The sequence below is a fragment of the Vitis riparia genome, chromosome 5 (genome assembly GCF_004353265.1).
Source record: "Vitis riparia cultivar Riparia Gloire de Montpellier isolate 1030 chromosome 5, EGFV_Vit.rip_1.0, whole genome shotgun sequence".
Taxonomy (NCBI): Eukaryota; Viridiplantae; Streptophyta; class Magnoliopsida; order Vitales; family Vitaceae; genus Vitis; species Vitis riparia.
Window position 1 is genome coordinate 19,723,506 of NC_048435.1, and position 18,980 is coordinate 19,742,485.

Genomic DNA, 18,980 nt, shown 5'->3' on the forward strand with positions numbered 1-18,980 from the left:
TTATATCATGGGAGACGATTGTTAATAAACCATAAGCACCTAAATGAGACAAATTCGTTTTTAGGACATAGAGTCAAAATCTAACCTCGATGAATCGCATTTGTCAGTTTCAATTTTCTATTTGCTTTATGTTATTTATATATTTATTGTATACACTTATTATCCATATATTTTTCGGTGATTTGGATAACAAAGTTAAGGTCTCTCTCAAGGGAATAAACCTTTACATTTAATATATGATTGAGAATTGTAAAAAACGCCTATTGCTCTAAATACACTAGAGCTTGAGGAATATATGTCACCATTTTGGACCCTCAAAGGATTCACTTTGAGCCCCATCTTTCGAGATATTCTCATAATCTCTAAAATATCGCCCAACCGAACCAAGAAGAAATGAACATAAATAAAAAGATAAAGAGGATTCTAGTTTGTAAAATGAAAGATGACCATCTTTCTATGGAATATTTTAGCCAAAAAGAAAGAAAGAAAGAAACTCTGTTTCTCTTATTCTAAAATAAGTAAGTTTATTCATAGTTCCATTGATTATTCAACCAAGGAGATCGTCAGTAACCTTGTCTCTTGGAAAGCATTGTAGAGACAAAATCATCCATTGCTTTCAGAGAAGACCCTTCCTCTCTCATTGCATCTCTTATCTTCTCTCCAATCTCTGCTGCTTTCTTCTTCATCTCCTCTCCTTTCCCTTCACTGTCCATAACCAACTCTATTACTCTCTTCACATCCTTCCTCACCACTGCACCCTGCAGTCCTCTTGTCAACTCCACAGCCACTCCCATGTCCTCCACCAGCATTTTGGAGTTATAGCATTGCTCTGCAGCCAACGGCCACGCTATTATTGGAACTCCCACACAGAAGCTTTCCATCACTGAGTTCCATCCGCAGTGGCTGAGGAAGACCCCAGTTGATTTGTGTGATAGGATCTCCAATTGGGGTGCCCAGTTGTGGACAATCAGACCTTGGTTTCTATCAGCCATTCGCTGTTCGAACTTTTCTGGTAACCATTCTGCTCGAAACTCACCTTTTATGTCGAAACCAACTGGAGGCCTAATCACCCAGATGAAGGGTTTCCCGCTGTCCTCCAAGCCCATGGCTAGCTCCATCATCTGAGACGGACTAATAGTGTTCTGTGAACCGAAGGAGATGTAAAGAACTGAACTTTGTGGATGTTTGTCCAGCCATTCCAGGCATTTCTCAGGAGACACTCCAGGCACTTTCCAGGCTCGTTGCCCGAAGATGCTACCCGAGGAAGGTGAATGATTGAGCAGAGCTGGAGGGAGAAGAGGTCCTATGGTCCACACAGGAAGCTTTACATAGTTTCTAAATATCTCCAGGCCTTGAGGCTCAATCTCCTCAGCTGTGTTACACAACCACCCTGAAGACTTTAAAGAATTTGCTAGCATAGGCTGGAAATACCTAGACCAAACATCGGTTCCGTCAGCCACTCTCAGGTACTGATGAAGCTGAGTGATGTGGAAGCGGCAGGAATCAGGAAACCCTGGCACCGCAAAGTATTCAGATTCTGTGGCGCGATGTGGGAGGTTCTGCCACAAAGACATGTAGGTTGCAGTGCCATAGGCGCCACCGGTGGTGAATGTGACATTGGCAGTGCCTAAACTCTTGGCAACTTCCGTGGCCCATCCAAAGAACACATCAGATATTATGCAAAGAGGAGGCCTGCCTTCTTTCTCAATGATCCCAGAAACAAGGCTGTGAAAAGGAGCTTGGAGAGTATTGGAGGCGTGGAAAAAGGTCACAAACTGTTGAAGAGACAAGGATTCAGTGTTCTCAGTGTGGGGCGGGAGGCCATGATCAGAGCCGCAGAATGGAAGTTCGGCGAGGCGGATACTCGGTTGGGATGAGTCATTTGATGTTGTGGAGAGGGTGGTTCTGAGGTGTTGGACATTGAGAGGGGTGTTGGCAATGGTGATGGTGAAGCCAGTTCTTTGCTGAATTTGCTTAGCTAGAGCTAGGAAAGGTATGATATGGCCTTGGGCCATGAAAGGGAGCATCACTATATGCTCATGTTGAGAACCCATCTCCTGATTTCTCCTATGGATGTGACTGAGTCCTCAGACTTGGTATATATTCTATGGCTATGGGGCTTTGTATAGGTAAAGAACCCTTTTTCTGGTGGCGGTGATACAATAGAGACTAACGGGTAAATGCTGAGACATATACTAAAAAACTTTTGGAGCTTGAAGCATGGAAACCTATTCTTTTGTTGTGGGGGTGGTGGTGAATCAGTGATGGCTAGGTAGCATAGATAAGGTTAGACAGTAGGTCTGGACATGAAACACGCTTCTTCTTGGTACTTTGTAATGGAAAGAAACCTTTCGGCGTGATTGGAATGGTGGGGATGGCTCAGGGATTAGGGGGTGGCTTTGGATATTAATGCCTTCACGGTCACTAGTACTCCAACTAACTTTTGTTCGGTGGTATGATAACGAACCTCATTTATTTTTATACCAAAAATACCCTGATCAATAATTTTTACATCGAAAAAGCCCTTGATCAATAGTTTTTAGGATTAATTGATTAAAAATGATGAAAAAATCTCAAATTTGTAAAACTAATCTTCCCCATTTTTGAACTTGAAGAGTAACCTATTTTTGATATAAATAACCTTCAATATTTTCATTATTTATATGTGTGTTTTAAAATAAATTGTTACTTTTGTAAGAAAAATATGAGGACATTTTTGTCAAAAATGGGTATTTTTTAGGTTGAAGAAAGGTAAAGGATTAGTTTTCCAAAACGGGGAAGATTTCATCCATTTTAATTAATTATCCCTAACTTTTATACCAAAAACATCATCAATATACTACTCCTCTGTATTTTTCTACCAAGTAGATTGTTGATAGTCCTTCCCTTGGAAATGGACTTCTCTAGAAGGAAAGTAGTTCAGTGTCAATAAATCTTTTGTAGAGAGGGGGTTGCTAGCTATAGGTAGTGTGTGGTCTCTAATTTGATCTAAAAGTTACTGAGAGCAATAAATCTTTTGCAGAGATGGGGTTGCTAGCTATAGGTAGTGTGTGGTCTTTAATTTGAACTAAAAGTTATTGAGAGCTCCGGTCAAAAGAAAACAATAATTCTTAGTGAATGAGATCAATTTGCTTTGATTTTTTTTAATGTTGTATTGATTTATCAAACTCAAACACTTCTTTTTTGGTAGGGAGATACAACATGAGAAGAGCATTGGTTGTGATTTCATCCTGTATGTGCTGTTGGTCGATTTTGATATGTTTTACGTGTCTATGAAAAAGTGACACATTCTTCTCATCGTGGTGTTATTTTCAACACACTGCAATATTATTACATTTTTCATAAAAGAGTAATACATTTCTTCTAAAAGTTGTGTCAATCTTCAGTACATAAAAATTTTAATTTTTAATAAAATTAAAAAAAAAATTAATATAAGATATTAAATATTTTTTTATGAAAAATATATTTTATTTTTTATTTTATATAAATAAAAAATTTAAAACTTTAACGAAGAAAAATGTTAACATCATAACTAAGTTTTTATTTTCTTGAAGGTTATGTTTGGTTATCAGAAAGTACAAAGGAAAGAAAAAAATTGTTAAGGAAAATGATTTTCTCATGTTTGATTGTTCTATAAAATATTTTAAAGAAAATTAAATATAATTAAAATTAATTAGAAACTTATACATTTTAAAATTATTTAATCTTTATATTGATGAGTTAAAATAAATAAAATGAGTTTGAAGTAGCAAATAAAAATAATTTATCATCTTTAACTCTATTTTTTATTTTCCTTTACTTTTTCTTTTCTTTTACTTTTCTTCTCTATTTTCTTTCTTTTGCATTTTTCCTCAAATTTTCCGAGAACCAAACATAGAATTAAAAATATGAAACATATTAATCAAGAAAAAAGTTAAAACTATGATCAAGTTAAATTCATAAGTAAAAAGTTAAAACCGTAATTACCCTGTTGTGGCCATTGGTTTTTTTTCTTTTTTTCTTCTCACACCCGGATAGTTGGCAACTTATTGTAGGAGTGGGGGGCCATCTTCTTCAAATACTCAAAGCCTGCATGGGACGCATGGTGAAGGACACCACCACTTCGCCATGGTGGCGGTTGAGATGGTGACATATTTGCTGAGCAAGGAACAATAAAGCTAGTGAGGCCACAGACAGAAAAACGTGTGGTAGCTTGTAAGAGAAAAAAAAAAAAAAGCAGAGAAAAAATGGGTGAGCTTAGCATGGAAACCGGGGAGGAGACGGGATGAAAAGGATAGTTGAAGTTAATTCTAGTGGGGGTGGGAGGCTTTGGCTGAGGTTGGGAGGTAAGCCAAAGAAAGAAAATTTGGGTTTGTCTTAGGGCCCATCATTTTCTTTAGAAAATGTCTCAGCTCAAACAAATGTCCCATCTTGATAACATCCCTTCTACCTTAGGAAAATTCAAGATGGAGAGGCGACTTAGGTGGCATTGCTCTCTTGCCAAGCTAACGTTTTGATTCTTCGTCTTCTTGGGCTTGATTTTCATCTTTTTCTTCCTATCCCCGTCATCATCATATCTGTCATCTGATCCCTCCCGCCAGTCCCTTTGGGCCTACAGTTGGGGTGGTCCTGCCTGGGAATAGCAGGTCCGATCATCGGCTAAAATGCGCGCTTGCGGTGGAATCTCTGTGCTCGCCATCGGTGCTGTCAGGTTCATCGGAACCCACGTCTCCACCACACTCAAGCATTGCAACGATGGCGTTGTCGGGCTTGATAGTTTTAAGGACTACTATGATCTGTCTTTGAAATGTGTCTGAAAAACTCTTCTTGAGTGTACAAGTGTCTCCGAAAGCTATTTGAGGTAGTTGCATTTTCCCATGTAATGCATTTGGCCACTCAGGCTAGTGTTCGATATGCTATGGATGTTGAAATCCATGCAACAATTAATGGCGAAAAATAGAAAATTGAGAAAGAAGAACACAAAGATTTAACATGGTTCGGCTAATTGCCTACAGCCACGGGAACAGGGAAAGAGGATTTTCACTATGTTCAAATTAGGGGTACATAAAAGGCTATTTATATTAACCCTTAGGAATGAAAATTCCAAAAACACCCCCAAACCACCCCCCTAACCTATTGTTCGCCCCACAACAAATATGAGCCACATACTACAACAATCTTCACCTTGGCGAATATTCACTTCCCTATTAGGAGACAAGAAACATAACTTATAACTCAACCTGGGACAATAGGTTGGGGTATCTCTCATCTAGCAACTGGAGACATTAATCAAGTTCAAGCAATGCTTGAAATTTTCTGTGGTAACAGGCTTTGTCAACATGTCTGTTGCGTTCTCAGAGGTGTGAACCTTCTCAAGTAACAGTTCACCAGAAGAGACCAATTCCCCGATCTTATGAAATCTCACATCTATGTGTTTGGTCCTTGCATGATACACCTGGTTCTTTGCCAAATAAATGGCACTCTGACTGTCACAATATAATTGAACTCCACCTTGCTGAATACCCAACTCCTTAACCAAACCTGTAAGCTATAATGATTCATTTGCAGCCTTAGCTATTGCCATATATTCTGACTCAGTAGTAGATAGTGCAACTAAAGAATGTACCATAGACTTCCAACAAATAGATTCCCCACCAAGGGTGAATACATAACCTGTGGTAGACCTCCTATCGTCCAAGTCACCTGCATAGTCTGCATCAACATATCTTCTAACTGAAGGATCACTTTGTTGTTTGCTAACATGATGCCATAGTCTGTAATACTCCTTAAGTATCTAAAAATCCACTTGACTACATCCCAAAGCATTCTTCCCGGATTTGATAGAAACTTGCTCACCACACTAACATCATGTGCCAAATCTGGTCTTATACAAACCATAGCATACATCAAGCATCCCACTACACTTGCATATGGAACCTTTGACATGTCTTTTACTTCATCAACTGTCTTTGGACATTGATTAGTAGACAACCTAAAAAGATTTTCCAAAGGTGTACTTACTGGTTTTGCATCATCCGTGTTGAACCTCTCCAACACTCTCTTGACATAGCTATATTGAGATAACCATAATCTCCTTGAAGCTCTATCTTTGTGAATTTCCATTCCAAGATTCTTCTTGGCTGCACCTAATTCCTTCATGTCAAACTCCTTACTTAACAAAGACTTTAACTTATTGACCTCAACCATACTCTTTGCAGCAATTAACATGTCATCCACATAGAGTAATAGAAAAATAAATGAATCATCATCATCTAGGCTCTTTACATAAACACAGCAATCATACTCACATCTCTTGTAGCCAATCCTGATCATGTAGGAGTCAAAACACTTGTACCACTGCCTTGGAGACTGCTTCAACCCATAAAGTGATTTCCTCAATTTACAAACCAAGTATTCTTGTCCAAATTGAATAAACCCTTCTAGTTGTGCCATATAGACCAACTCCTCCAAATCACCATGAAGAAAAGTTGACTTTACATCCATTTGTTCCAACTGCATGTCAAAATATGCTACCAAACCCAACATTGTCTTGATGGAAGAGTGTTTGACCACGGAGGAGAAGATCTCATCATAGTCAACCCCTTTCCTCTGTGAGTAACCCTTTGCTACTAAATGAGCTTTGAACTTTTCACCATCTTTTTCTGAAACTGCTTCTTTTTTCTTGTACACCCATTTGCATCATATTGCTCTCTTACCCTCTAGAAGCTCCACCAAATCCCATGTCTGGTTCTTATGCAAAAACCGAATCTCCTCCACCATAGCTCCCATCCATCTACTTTTCTCTTGGTTGTGTATTGCCTCTTAAAAGGTAGTAGAATCCTCGCTACTAGTAATCAATGCATAAGAAACCAAATCTTCAAAACCATACCTAGTAGGTGGCTTAATAGTGTGTCTGGGTCTGTTTATGGCTATATTGTGATGTTGTTGATCTTCTAAACTAGACTTCCTTGCATTCCAAGCATGATCCTCTATATCATGGGTCTCTAATTCCACCTGTATCAACTGCTCATTACTGCTACAACTTTCTGGTTTTTGTTTCTCTCTTTTCTGAGTACACTGTAACATGGGTTTCTCATAAAAAACCACATCTCTACTGATCACCACCTTATTTGCCTTTGGATCCCAGAGCTTGAAGCCTTTCACCCCTTTCTGATACCCCAGAAAGATACACTGTCTAGACTTCGTATCAAGCTTTGATATCTCCTCATTAGGAATGTGCACATAGGCTGGGCACCCAAATACTCTCAAACCAGAGTAATCTACCGGACTGCATGTCCATACCTTTTCTGCTACTTGCCCATCTAATGTTGCTCTGGGTGACTTGTTGATCAAGTAACATGCCATGTTCACTATTTCTGCCCAAAATTCTATTCAAGGTCTGCATTCAATATGAGACATCGAGCTCTTCCAGCTATTGTTCTATTCATCCTTTCTGCTATACCATTCTGGTGTGGTGTCTTGCGTACTGTGAAGTGTCTCTTAATCCCATGCTGCTCACACAATTCCATGAACTTTGAATCTGTATACTCAGTACCATTATCTGACCTAAGACATTTTATCTTTTTCCCTGACTAGTTTTCTACTTCAATTTTCCACAACTTGAACTTGGCAAACGTTTCTGACTTGTGCTGCATGAAGTATACCCAAACCTTTTGTGAATAATCGTCAATAAAACTCACAAAATACATACTTCCTCCCAAAGATGCTATCCTTACTGGTCCCCAAACGTCTATATGAACATAGTCAAGAACCCCATTTGTCTTGTGTGTGGTTGTCTTGAACTACACTTTATTTTGTTTCCCAAAAACACAATACTTGCAGAAATCAAGTTTACATGTTTTAATACCCTTCAAAAGATTTCTCTTGTGAAGCTCCATCATCCCACACTCACCCATATGCCCTAACCGCATCTGGCACACAACTGTACAATCTAACTTAGACTCAGCGGTTGCAACTCCACCTACAATTGTGGTACCCAACAGTTTATAAATATTTCCTGCTAGTTTTTACCCTTTCATCATTGTCATAGCACATTTGCTCACCTTCATTACTCCACTTGTAGACTTGTAACTAAACTCGTTACAGTCTAAAGTCCCCAAAGAAATCAGATTCTTCTTTAAATCAGATACATGTGTAACATCACACAACGTTCTAACAACAAACATTTTAATTATGATATTCCCTATTCCAGCAACTTTACATGAAACATCATTACCCATCAGAACAGAACCAAAATTTACCGACCTGTATGTGTTAAACAAATCTTTATTGGGTGTCATATGATAAGAGCATGCCGAGTCTAGGATCCAAGAATCTGTAAGATGATCTGAATTGGATGAAACCAACAACATATCACCATCACCACTCTTTAAGTCTTCTTCTGCCACTACATTCGCAAACTTTGATGAGCCTTTTTTATTTTCCGATGCCGAGCCCTTTTTCTTTTTCTCTGGACAATCTAGTTTCATGTGCCCATTTTTCCCGCACTTATAACATTGTATGTCTTTTCTCTTCCTAGATTTAGATTGAGATTTATTGTTGCTTGATTCACTCCGAAACTTGTTTCTCCCACGTTCCTGATTACTCTTTGCCACAAGCCCTTCACCTTAAGAACTCTCATAATTGGCTTTCTTCCTCTGATTGAATCCTAAAAGAACGCTCGTGATCTCCTCCAAATCAAGAGTTTCTTTCCTTCACACACTATAAGAAAAAAGGGAATTATTGACGTTTTTTAAGCGTCAAGAAAAGCATAAGATGACGCTTCTCTAAAGCGTCCTTTTCTCTCCTGTCATTATATGTTTTAGTTAATAATGATGCTTTTAGGAAGTGTCATCTTTGAATATTTTTTTACTAAAATAATTTTTATAGAATTGTCATCGTTGACGCTTATACAAGGCGTCATCTTTGGATTATTTTTTAATGACAATTTTAAAAGCGTCATCTTTGGTTTATGTTAATAATGACACTTAATAGAAGCGTCATCTTTAAGAATTTTATTTTGATAATAATATTGGTATTATGTTTTTAAAATATGAATTTCCTATATAATTAAATAAAAGCAAAAGCATTATAAATCATAAAATTAAATTAAATTGTACAAATTAAAATATCTCCAAATATTAATATACAATGGCTTAGTTTTAATAATTAGTATAATTACTTGTATACAAATTATAAATTTGTTCATTAGATCAAAATATTTCAATGAGAATTTTTAAATCCAATATAAGAACAAATACCGGTGCAATAACTACAAAAAGAAACCATCATCAACAAAAGTCTAGTTCAACCTCTTAAAGATTTAAATGATATCATCTTCATGATTTTCAACATCGCTTTATTGTAATGATTTATCTTCTTCTTATAAGCCAATTTCCTTTGCAAGTTGTAAATAAAAAAAATATAAAACTTTTAATTTATACATATAACAACCAATACAATTGAAACAAAGAGGATATAAGAATAGAAAATAATCCAACACGTTAATTAGCTTTTGTTCAAGTAAAGCAATAAAACAAACATGCTAATATTCTTTTTTATTGGGTCAAAGGTAAAAAGTTTTACTAGAGTAAATAAATTATTAGTGTTAAAAAATACTGCCACTAAGTAAGATAATTATCTCAATCATTAAGTATACAACCACATGAATATGTCTTAGTTCCCTTAATTATTGAAAAGATCCATTTTAAAATGATTTATACTATGTTGATAGTGAAGAAAAATAAATCTTCATTTACCTTATCATTGGCATCATCCTTGTCAAAGTCTTCTTCATTAGGCTTTTGCTTCAGAGATGTTATCAATAACATTAGAGTAATATAAATCAAAAGAGGTTAATTAAAATAAATAAATAAATAAACATTGACAGATTTAGTTTTTCACAATATAACCACTACAAGAAAATGAGAAAATTATAAGAAAAGGAATTCAAAATAATTTACAAGAAAAACTAATGTATATTATGAAGAGTTTTAACCAAATCTAACCGGATGATGAAATTTAAAATTCAACAAAATTTACATAATCATATACTGGCTTATGAATGTTCGAACAATCATACATGAGATTTGAAAATTGATTCATTATCGAGTTCAAACTTATTAATAAAAATAAAAATAGCAATCAATCAAAAATTGAAGCAAATGATATGAATGAATTAAGTTATATATTTGAAAAGCAATGCAATGAACTTGAACTCTCGTTTATTCCGATGTTGCTTTATTGATATAAAGTTCATGGAAGAAAAATAATAGAAGAAAAAAATGCACTCAAATATGCCCTTAGTGGATCAACATGAATATCATTCAACTAGCAAACTTACTTGCATGTTCCCAACAAGTAACGTGAAAAGCATCAATTTTAAGAATTACAATGATAATAGTTGCCTACTTCATAAGAAAGAAACACATAGTTTCTTTCAACATTAACAAATGCAAATCTCAAAAGCTAATTAATGAAGCATAGGAGTTAGGGCAGCTCCTTATGGACTTTTAATAAAGAACTCTTAAAACATTATCAAATAAAAGAATAACATAAGACCTACTACGCACAGTTAAAAATAATACTAAGGTCCAAATAAGATGAAAACCATCTTACTATCACTATGTTAATATTAATTTCTTTTTTAATTTCTTATATTTTTATTTTTTTATTTACTTGATTAGTTTTTACTTTTATTTTAGTTCCTTTGATTTTTAATTTTATTGAGTTGATAAGAGGTGCTTGTTCAAAGTTTTTGAAAATATAAATCATTAGGTAAGTGTATGATAAGAATCCAAGGATAGGAAAATAAACTTCTTTTTATATTTTATTTCAATAAAACCATGAAATGTATCATTGTCTTGTTTAGGATAACATATAACTCCTATGCAATTATAAAAGTAAATAATTAATTTGTAAAGTAATAGAAATAAAATTTTATCCTCTACTTAGTCATCCTTTCGAGCTATTCTATCTTTAAGAGAGAAGTTTCTAGTATAGTGGTGGATTACCTTTATAAATAGAGGAGATACTTGCCTTTAAAAACAATGTCTTATGTGCCACTTGAGAAATAAATAATAAAATTGGTATAATTGGTTTCTTGTTCTTAACACGTAATCTAGACTATATTTTACAAACCCACAAACCTTGTCAACATATGACAAAACCTTGCAATCCTGACAACGAAAAATAAATAAAGTGAATTATATTTATTAAAAAATAAATGATAATGTATACATGCATCAACATCTAGTTTTTAGGTAAATAGGTGGAATTACACATTTTATCTAAATTATTTCATTGAAAAAAAAGATATAAAATGAATAAAAAAAATATATGCCAAACTTATGGTATATATCTTAATCCAATATGCCAAATTTAAGAAATTAAACTAATCTAAGATCTACAAGAACACAAATGAAAACCACCGGGTCAAGATTAGTATCAGAATTTGGTTCAATTTTCATATGCCTGTTAGTGTATTAGACAAGTTTTAATTTACTATATTGTAGTTAATATAATTCCTAAAGGGGCAACTTCTTTAAAAAATAAAGTATAAAGACTTATATGACCTTTTACTTAGAAGCTATTAAAATTTTATATTAAAAGGAAAGTTTAAAATTAATGTCAAATCAAATTAATTAATCTCCATGAATAGAAAAATATTATCTAACTTTTCAACCAATCTCCAAATTACCTTTTCAAGTTGATAAGGTAGTCATGAATGACATTTAAATTTAAAATTAAATCACTAAAAGTTTCAAACAATAAAATTAAATTTTAAAATTTTGATTTATTTAATATAAAATCAAAGAAATCTCCATAAATAAAAAAATATTGTCTTACTTTTTAAACACTTTCCAAATTACCTTTTCGGATAAAATTATATTTTTAAAATTTTATTTTAAAATTTTAAATATCAAATCAAATTAATCTTCATAAATGGAAAAATATTATCTCAGTTTTCAAACGCTCTCCAAATTACATTTCCAAGTTTGATAAGATAGTCATAAATGACCTTTAAATATTAAAATCAATAATTGCTAAAACTACAAATTTAAAATTTGATAGTTTTATAATTAAATCAAATTAATCTCCATAATAGAAAAATATTGTCTTAATTTTCAAACAGTTTACAAATTACCTTTTCAAGTTGATAAGATATTCATAAATAACTTTTAAATATTAAAATCACTAATTTTTTTTAAACAATAAAATTATTTTTTTTAAATTTGATTTTTTTAATATTAAAATCATCTAATTCTTTAAAATAAAATTAAAAAAAAATTCAATTAATATTTTTTTTAACTATCATTATGCAAAAAAAAAAACTCCCAAAGATTTATATCAAGAATTCAAGTGGCCGAAGACAATAAAGAAAAATTAGAGGATGACAAAGGGAAAGAAACTAAAAGGATAAACATGAGCTAAATTATCAAATAAAAGATACTGCAAAATATGGAAAATATTCTAAGTTGTTGTATAGAGGCTTAGAAGACAATCAGAATACAGAATCACACTAGAAAGAGTAAAAGAATATATTTAAGCTCAGTTGGAAGAAATAGGTAATGAGGAACACCGTCATGTTTCCAACTGATCACTCTAAGAGTACAATCAGTTTACTCATAGATATGGAATTCCATAGTTTGCAAAACAATTATTTTAATAGAAGAGAAAACTTTGTTCTGCAATTCTTATCTAATACCAAGTTTGGTAAATGCAAATTCAATAATTTTAATTTGGTAGCCAATAATCTTAAAGGGAAAAAAAATTACAAGTCTTTTTCACTATAAAAAAAGCAATCAAAACTAGTGCAAATTCCAATTCATACCCATTCTATTGATCAAAATCCTTTACACCTCTTATCCCAATCAAAGCTAGCGCAAATTCAAATTTATACCCATTCTATTGCTCTTTTGCTTATCAAAAATTAATAATAATAATAATAATAACTACCAATCTAGATATGCATCTTGTAGTTTTAAGGAATCACGTGCCCCTTGCACTGATCTCTTTTCTTCTGTATTTTGGGGGGCTTTTTGTGTGAGATGGTGAGATGTCCTATAAAGTGAGTTCAATTAACGACATAATAATGCCAATAGAAAAACTAAATTATGTTTGAACTCAGTTGATGAAGTCATTAAGAGATAAATTTCTTCTACTCAAATATCTCTTCACACAGGGCAATGAACAATGGGATACAACCCATTACTTTGGACCTAGTGTACCTGGTCATTATCTAGCATCCCTCTCATCATACAAACAAAACCATTAACACGATCAAAACACAACAACATGAAACCCAAAAATCCCCAAAACCCAACATAGAATAGAATATTCTTTCTTATTATTAGGTCTCCAACCCTGAATAGCAATGAAAATTAATAATAATTATTAAGGTGAAAAGGAAGACAAACTTGTCCAGAAATTAGAGAAAGGAGATGAAATGGTTGTTGGCATGGGGTTCAAGCATAGAGAAAATTCAAGAACAATAAACACCATTACAAGAAAATCTTTAAAACATATGGTCATCAAAGTCGATAAAAGCATAGCCTGGTGGTCTGCGTGCAACCCAGACACTGCACATAAAACATTTCAGAAAATTAAGAAATTCTGAAATAAAAATTGTCTGCATAATGGACTCAATGGTGTTACTCCAAACCTTAAACAAAAATTCAACCATTTATTGGATAAGTGAAACATATTTAAACAACTGGCATCATTCTATACACTGATTGCCCTTTCCAGGAGCAGCACCAGAGGTGTTAAGTAAAGTGGATCGAGAAACTAAGAAAAAATGCAGTCAATTCTAGAAGCTGGTAATGGATAAAACAAGTGCACCCCGAGGTTCCTTACAATGGAGAAAGCCTCAATAATGGATTGTTTAAAGAGTTAGGGTTTAGGAAAATAGGGTCTCTGCATTTTTCAAATCCCTCTCATGCTTTTCTCAATCAAACATAAAAATAAAAAAGTTATATATAACTGAAACAATCCAATCAACCAATTCAAGATTTTGGATTCAAAAAATTTCAAGATTTTAGATTCAAAAAATTTAAACCTAATTTATGGTTTTTTCTCTCATTTTCTAGGTAAGAAAACAAACCAAAAAGAAATGAAATGAGAGTACCTTCAACATGTTCGTAACATTTTCTCATCGATTAGTGTTGGTGGTGGTTGAAGATGTGGGTGATTGTCCTGGCTTAGGGCTCCAAGGGTTGGGATGAGAGTGTAATGTGTTAGGATGAGGAAAAAGAAAGAAATATATACTAGTAAATTCAATGACGTTTAATATAAGTGCCAATGTCTGAACTCCATTTCAATGACACTTATAAAAGTGCCAAGGTTACCTTCCATTTCCAACCATGACACTTCCAAAAGTATCAACTTAAAAAGCGTCATTGAATCAAATATATATGGTTTAGAAGCGCTAAGGTTGACCCAATTCCTTGACACTTTTTAGAGGCGCCAAGGAATCAAGCGCCATAAATTGCATTTTTTCTACTAGTGACATCAGAGTTGTAACCAGATTTTCATACGTAGAAGAAGTAGGAAGGGAATTCAGTAACATCAACGCCTTATCTTCGTCTTCGAACTTCACATCAATTCGTTTTAAATCACTAATGATCTGATTGAACACGTTGATATGCTGGCTTAGATCTGAGCCCTTTGCCATCTTAAGACCATACAGTTTCTGCTTAAGATACAACTTGTTCGTCAACAACTTAGACATATACCAACTTTCTAATTTCAACCAGATTGTCGCCGGCGATTCCTCATCCATGACATGGTACATCACGTCATCAGCCAAACAAAGCCTAATCGTTGTCGCAACATTCGTTTCCAAATCCTTCGAATCCATGTCATTCATTCCTTCTAGTTTCTTTCCGTATAATGCCTTCACCATACCTTGTTGTACTAACAGATCCTTAATCCTCCTTTGCCATAGGCCGAAATTCCTAGATCCATCGAACTTAACCACGTCAAACTTTGTAGATGAAATCCCAGACATCAAACTTGGTGCTCTGATACCAATTATTGAAATCCGTGCAAAAATTAATGGCGAAAAATAGAAAATCGAGAAAGAAGAACATAAAGATTTGACGTGGTTTGGCTAATTGCCTACGTCCACAGGAACAGGGAAAGAGGATTTTCAATATGTTCAAATTAGGGCTACATAAAAGGGTATTTATATTAACCCTTAGGAATGAAAATTCCAAAAATACCCCTGAACCCCCCCCCCCCCCCAACCTATTGTTCGCCCCACAACAAATATGAGCCGCATACTACAACAATGGAAAATCCAAGTTCGTATGTTCATAGTAATATTGCTGGTCTTGTTAATCTTCTTGAAGTCTGTAAATCGGAGAATCCACAACCTACCTTCTTCAAGTTCAGTGTATGGACTCAATGCAAAGGATATTTTGAAGGGGAAATCGATTCCAATATTTGAGGCTCCAAATCATGGGACGGTTGCCCGGGATTTTACCTGCATTGATGATATCATGAAGGGATGTGTAGCAATTGTCTGTTTGGAGGGCTACAGAAAATGGTTTACTTGTGGTCATGCCTAGCAAAGGTGAATTTGTAAGAGCAAAAGGGACTCCACCTGCTTAGTATGTAACCACCAGCATATATGGCTACAATCTGTCAAGGTTGCCATCTTCTTATTTGTTCATCTTTGATGTTGAAAATTTATTTTATTTTTAAAAAATTCCATTCTAAAATAGCTTTCCAAAATTTCAATTTTAAAATTTTCAATTTTCAAATTTAATTTTAAAAATTCCATTCTCAAATAATTATTCAAAATTCCAATTTTTAAAATCCCATTCCCAAATAAATTTTCAAAATTCCAATTTTCAAATTTAATTTTTAAAAAATTTATTCTCAAATAATTTTTCAAAATTTCAATTTCCAAATTTAATTTTCAAATAATTTTCAAAACTTCAATTTCTAAATTTAATTTTCAAAACTTTTTTTTTTTTTTAAGTTTAATTTTCCAAACTTTAATTTTCAAAATTTCCGTTCTCAAGTAATTCTTCAAAATTCCTATTTTTAAATTATATTTTCAATATTTCAATTCTCAATTAATTTTCAAAACTCTAATTTCTTTCAAATTTAGTTTTCAAAACTCCAATTCTTAAATTTAATTTTCAAAATTCAATTCTCAAATAAATTTCAAAATTCCAATTTCTTTCAAATTTAATTTCCAAAACTCCAATTCTCAAATAATTTTTAAAATTCGAACTTCTTTCAAATTTAATTTCCAAAATTCCAATTTCTTTCAAATTTAATTCCAATTTTCAAAACTCCAATTTCTTTCAAAATTAATTTTCAAAACTTCAATTCTTAAAACTAATTTTCAAAACTCCAATTCTCAATTAATGTTCAAAACTTCAATTTCTTTCAAATTTAGTTTCCAAAAAACTCCAATTCTTAAATTTAATTTTCAAAACTCCAATTCTTAAATAATTTTCAAATTTTCAATTTCTTTCAAATTTAACTCTAATTTCCAAAACTCTAATTCTCAAATTTAATTTTCAAAACTCAAATTCTCAAATTCTCAAATAATTTTCAAAATTCCAATTTCTTCCAAATTTAATTTTCAAAATTCCAATTTCTTCCAAATTTAATTTCCAAAATTCCAATTTTTAAATTTAATTTTCGAGATTTCAATTTTCAAATAAATTTCAAAACTCTAGTTTTTTTTTTTTTTAATAATTTTAATTTCACTTCAGTTTTCAAATATTTTTTAATTCTACCACTTTTCGTCATTCATTAGGGTTTTAAGTTATTAAAAATGTCGTTTTTAATAAACTTGCTACATTTCCCTTCAAGTAAGCACTTTCACAAATTTTCGTTGATTTTCAAATAATCTTTTGTTTCTCTTGATTTTAAATAAGCGTGAAGGCTATTTTTATAATTAAAAAATAATGGAATTTGTGAGATTAATTCATGCAAAAATCAATTGGGCTTTGGTGGGGGCCCTACATATGAATTTTCTTTTCTGATCGTTAATTATTATGCTTAATGAATATTGCTTGATCATTTCATTGGTATCCATCGATTTCCTTATCAATTGTCACACTTACTTCACCTTATTTAGTAGAGACCTTATTATAGGGCTTAGAGGTGTGCTACGGCTCACCACTGTTCCTTCCCAATAGGTAACCTGACCCCCGAATCCGACTTTGGTTTTTCACAAACCTGTTTTTTCTTCAGGAGTCATACTTAGGGTTTTTCTTTCTTATTTTATTTTCCCTTTAAAAATAAAACAAAAATAAGTTGCGACTTTAAGTCATTTTCTAAAAATAAATAAATATTTTTCAAATAAAAAACGAGTTTTACCATCGAGTGGAAACGCATCGTGTGAAATGTAAGGTCCACTCACCCACTTTGATTTTTATATGAAAATTTAAAACTTTTTAAAAATAAAAATAATAAAATAATATAATAATTTAAATTTTATAAAATTAATAAATATTTTTAGTAGGAATATAAAAAATCTTATATCATAAATCTTTAAATTTTTTCATCATGTATTTATTTTCATATTAAATTTATTCTTATTAATTGTTAATTATATATTATTATTATTTTATGTTTAAAATATTTATAAATAATTAAAATTAATAAATACGAAAAGATAAATTATGAAAAAAAAAATTGAAATTAAAAAGATGTCATGAAACTGTCACATTAGAAAAAAGTTAAAAAGGTGGAGGTATGGAGGGAAAAAAAATTGATGTAGTATGGTCAACTGCCACATGCTATAATGACACCACAATTGTTATAATGAATATATTATAAAATAATTAATAGTTATATCCCATGTGATGGTTATTTTTTATATAATATTTTCATGTATATATATATATGTACCAATATATGTACCAACACGGTTTTGACATGGTGGGGCTCCCAACCATTGTGACTCTTAGGGATTTGGGTCATGTTTCCCACTAAGAATGCTTCTCCAAACTATTGTTTGGATAGTGGAGTCACCTGGTTCTCTAGATGAGTTCCTCGTATTTGCTCATTGTTACTCAAAAAATTCTTAAAAATGTCCTTTCCTCCGTATATTACTATGCTTAAACTTAGCATCTAGTCTTATTTAGTATAAGGTGGTAATTTAAAGGTTTAGGGTGGTGTTGAGGCTTTCAAAGTAGCATGCACATATGGATGTGATCTCAAACAGCTCCATGGGAAAGGGGTTTATCAGCGGTATTGCTTGTCAGTGTGGACTTTAGGTTAATTATTATTATAATGCTTAATATATATATATATATATATAGTTAAAGCTTTTAGGAAAAGTTATTCAATATGATAATAGAGTCTCATTTGCACACCTATTCATTCAATTCATCAAACCCAAAAAGAGGTTACTTAAAGGAAAGCTATTATACTATTTGAAATACATTATAGATCCAAATCCTAGATATATACCTATTGCAATCGAATTGAGTATCAAATTTTTCCATGTTATCCATCCATATTATTTTTGAATTTTTAATTTGAGAAAAGTATAAAATCTTAATTTTTTATTTATTTTTAAATTAATTAGCTATAGGTCTATTTGTGGGTACTCGAGTGTGAACTGTCTGGATGAACTCTTTGGGTAGTTTGACACCCAGCTAAGCATGCCTCCTCGAGTAGTGCCTACCTGTACAGTTGATCATGAATGAGTCTGTTAAGCATTCAACAAGGTAACCTAGCAGTTGTTACATGTCACGAATGAATGACCATTATTAACAACCATGGATTGAGTGTCATGCATTAAAAGAACAATAAAAGACCAATCATGAAAACAAGAGGAATGTTATGGATGTCCGCTTATAAAGGCAACCTCATAGCTAGAAGAGAGGTACACAATTTAATCCCTAAGAAAACTCTATAAAAAAAATCCCCTTAAACTAACTAAGCCATCGGAGGGTGTACTTGGATTTACCAAACACACCTTTTTTCTGGCAGGTCTATCCAGCACAAAAGTGATAGACACTGCC

The 18,980-nt window shown here is 32.8% G+C and overlaps 1 protein-coding gene and 1 pseudogene across 1 annotated transcript; one reads left to right on the forward strand and one right to left on the reverse strand.

Annotated features, from left to right (window-relative positions):
- Positions 1 to 212: 212 nt before the first annotated feature.
- On the reverse strand, positions 213 to 2,285 carry LOC117914091 (UDP-glycosyltransferase 92A1-like). The gene has a single exon (XM_034829280.1). The coding sequence runs from the start codon at positions 2,052 to 2,054 to the stop codon at positions 564 to 566; it is 1,491 nt and encodes a 496-aa protein (XP_034685171.1). The 5' UTR covers positions 2,055 to 2,285; the 3' UTR covers positions 213 to 563.
- A 2,115-nt stretch (positions 2,286 to 4,400) lies between these two features.
- Positions 4,401 to 15,551, forward strand: LOC117915252 (annotated as a pseudogene).
- Positions 15,552 to 18,980: the final 3,429 nt, after the last annotated feature.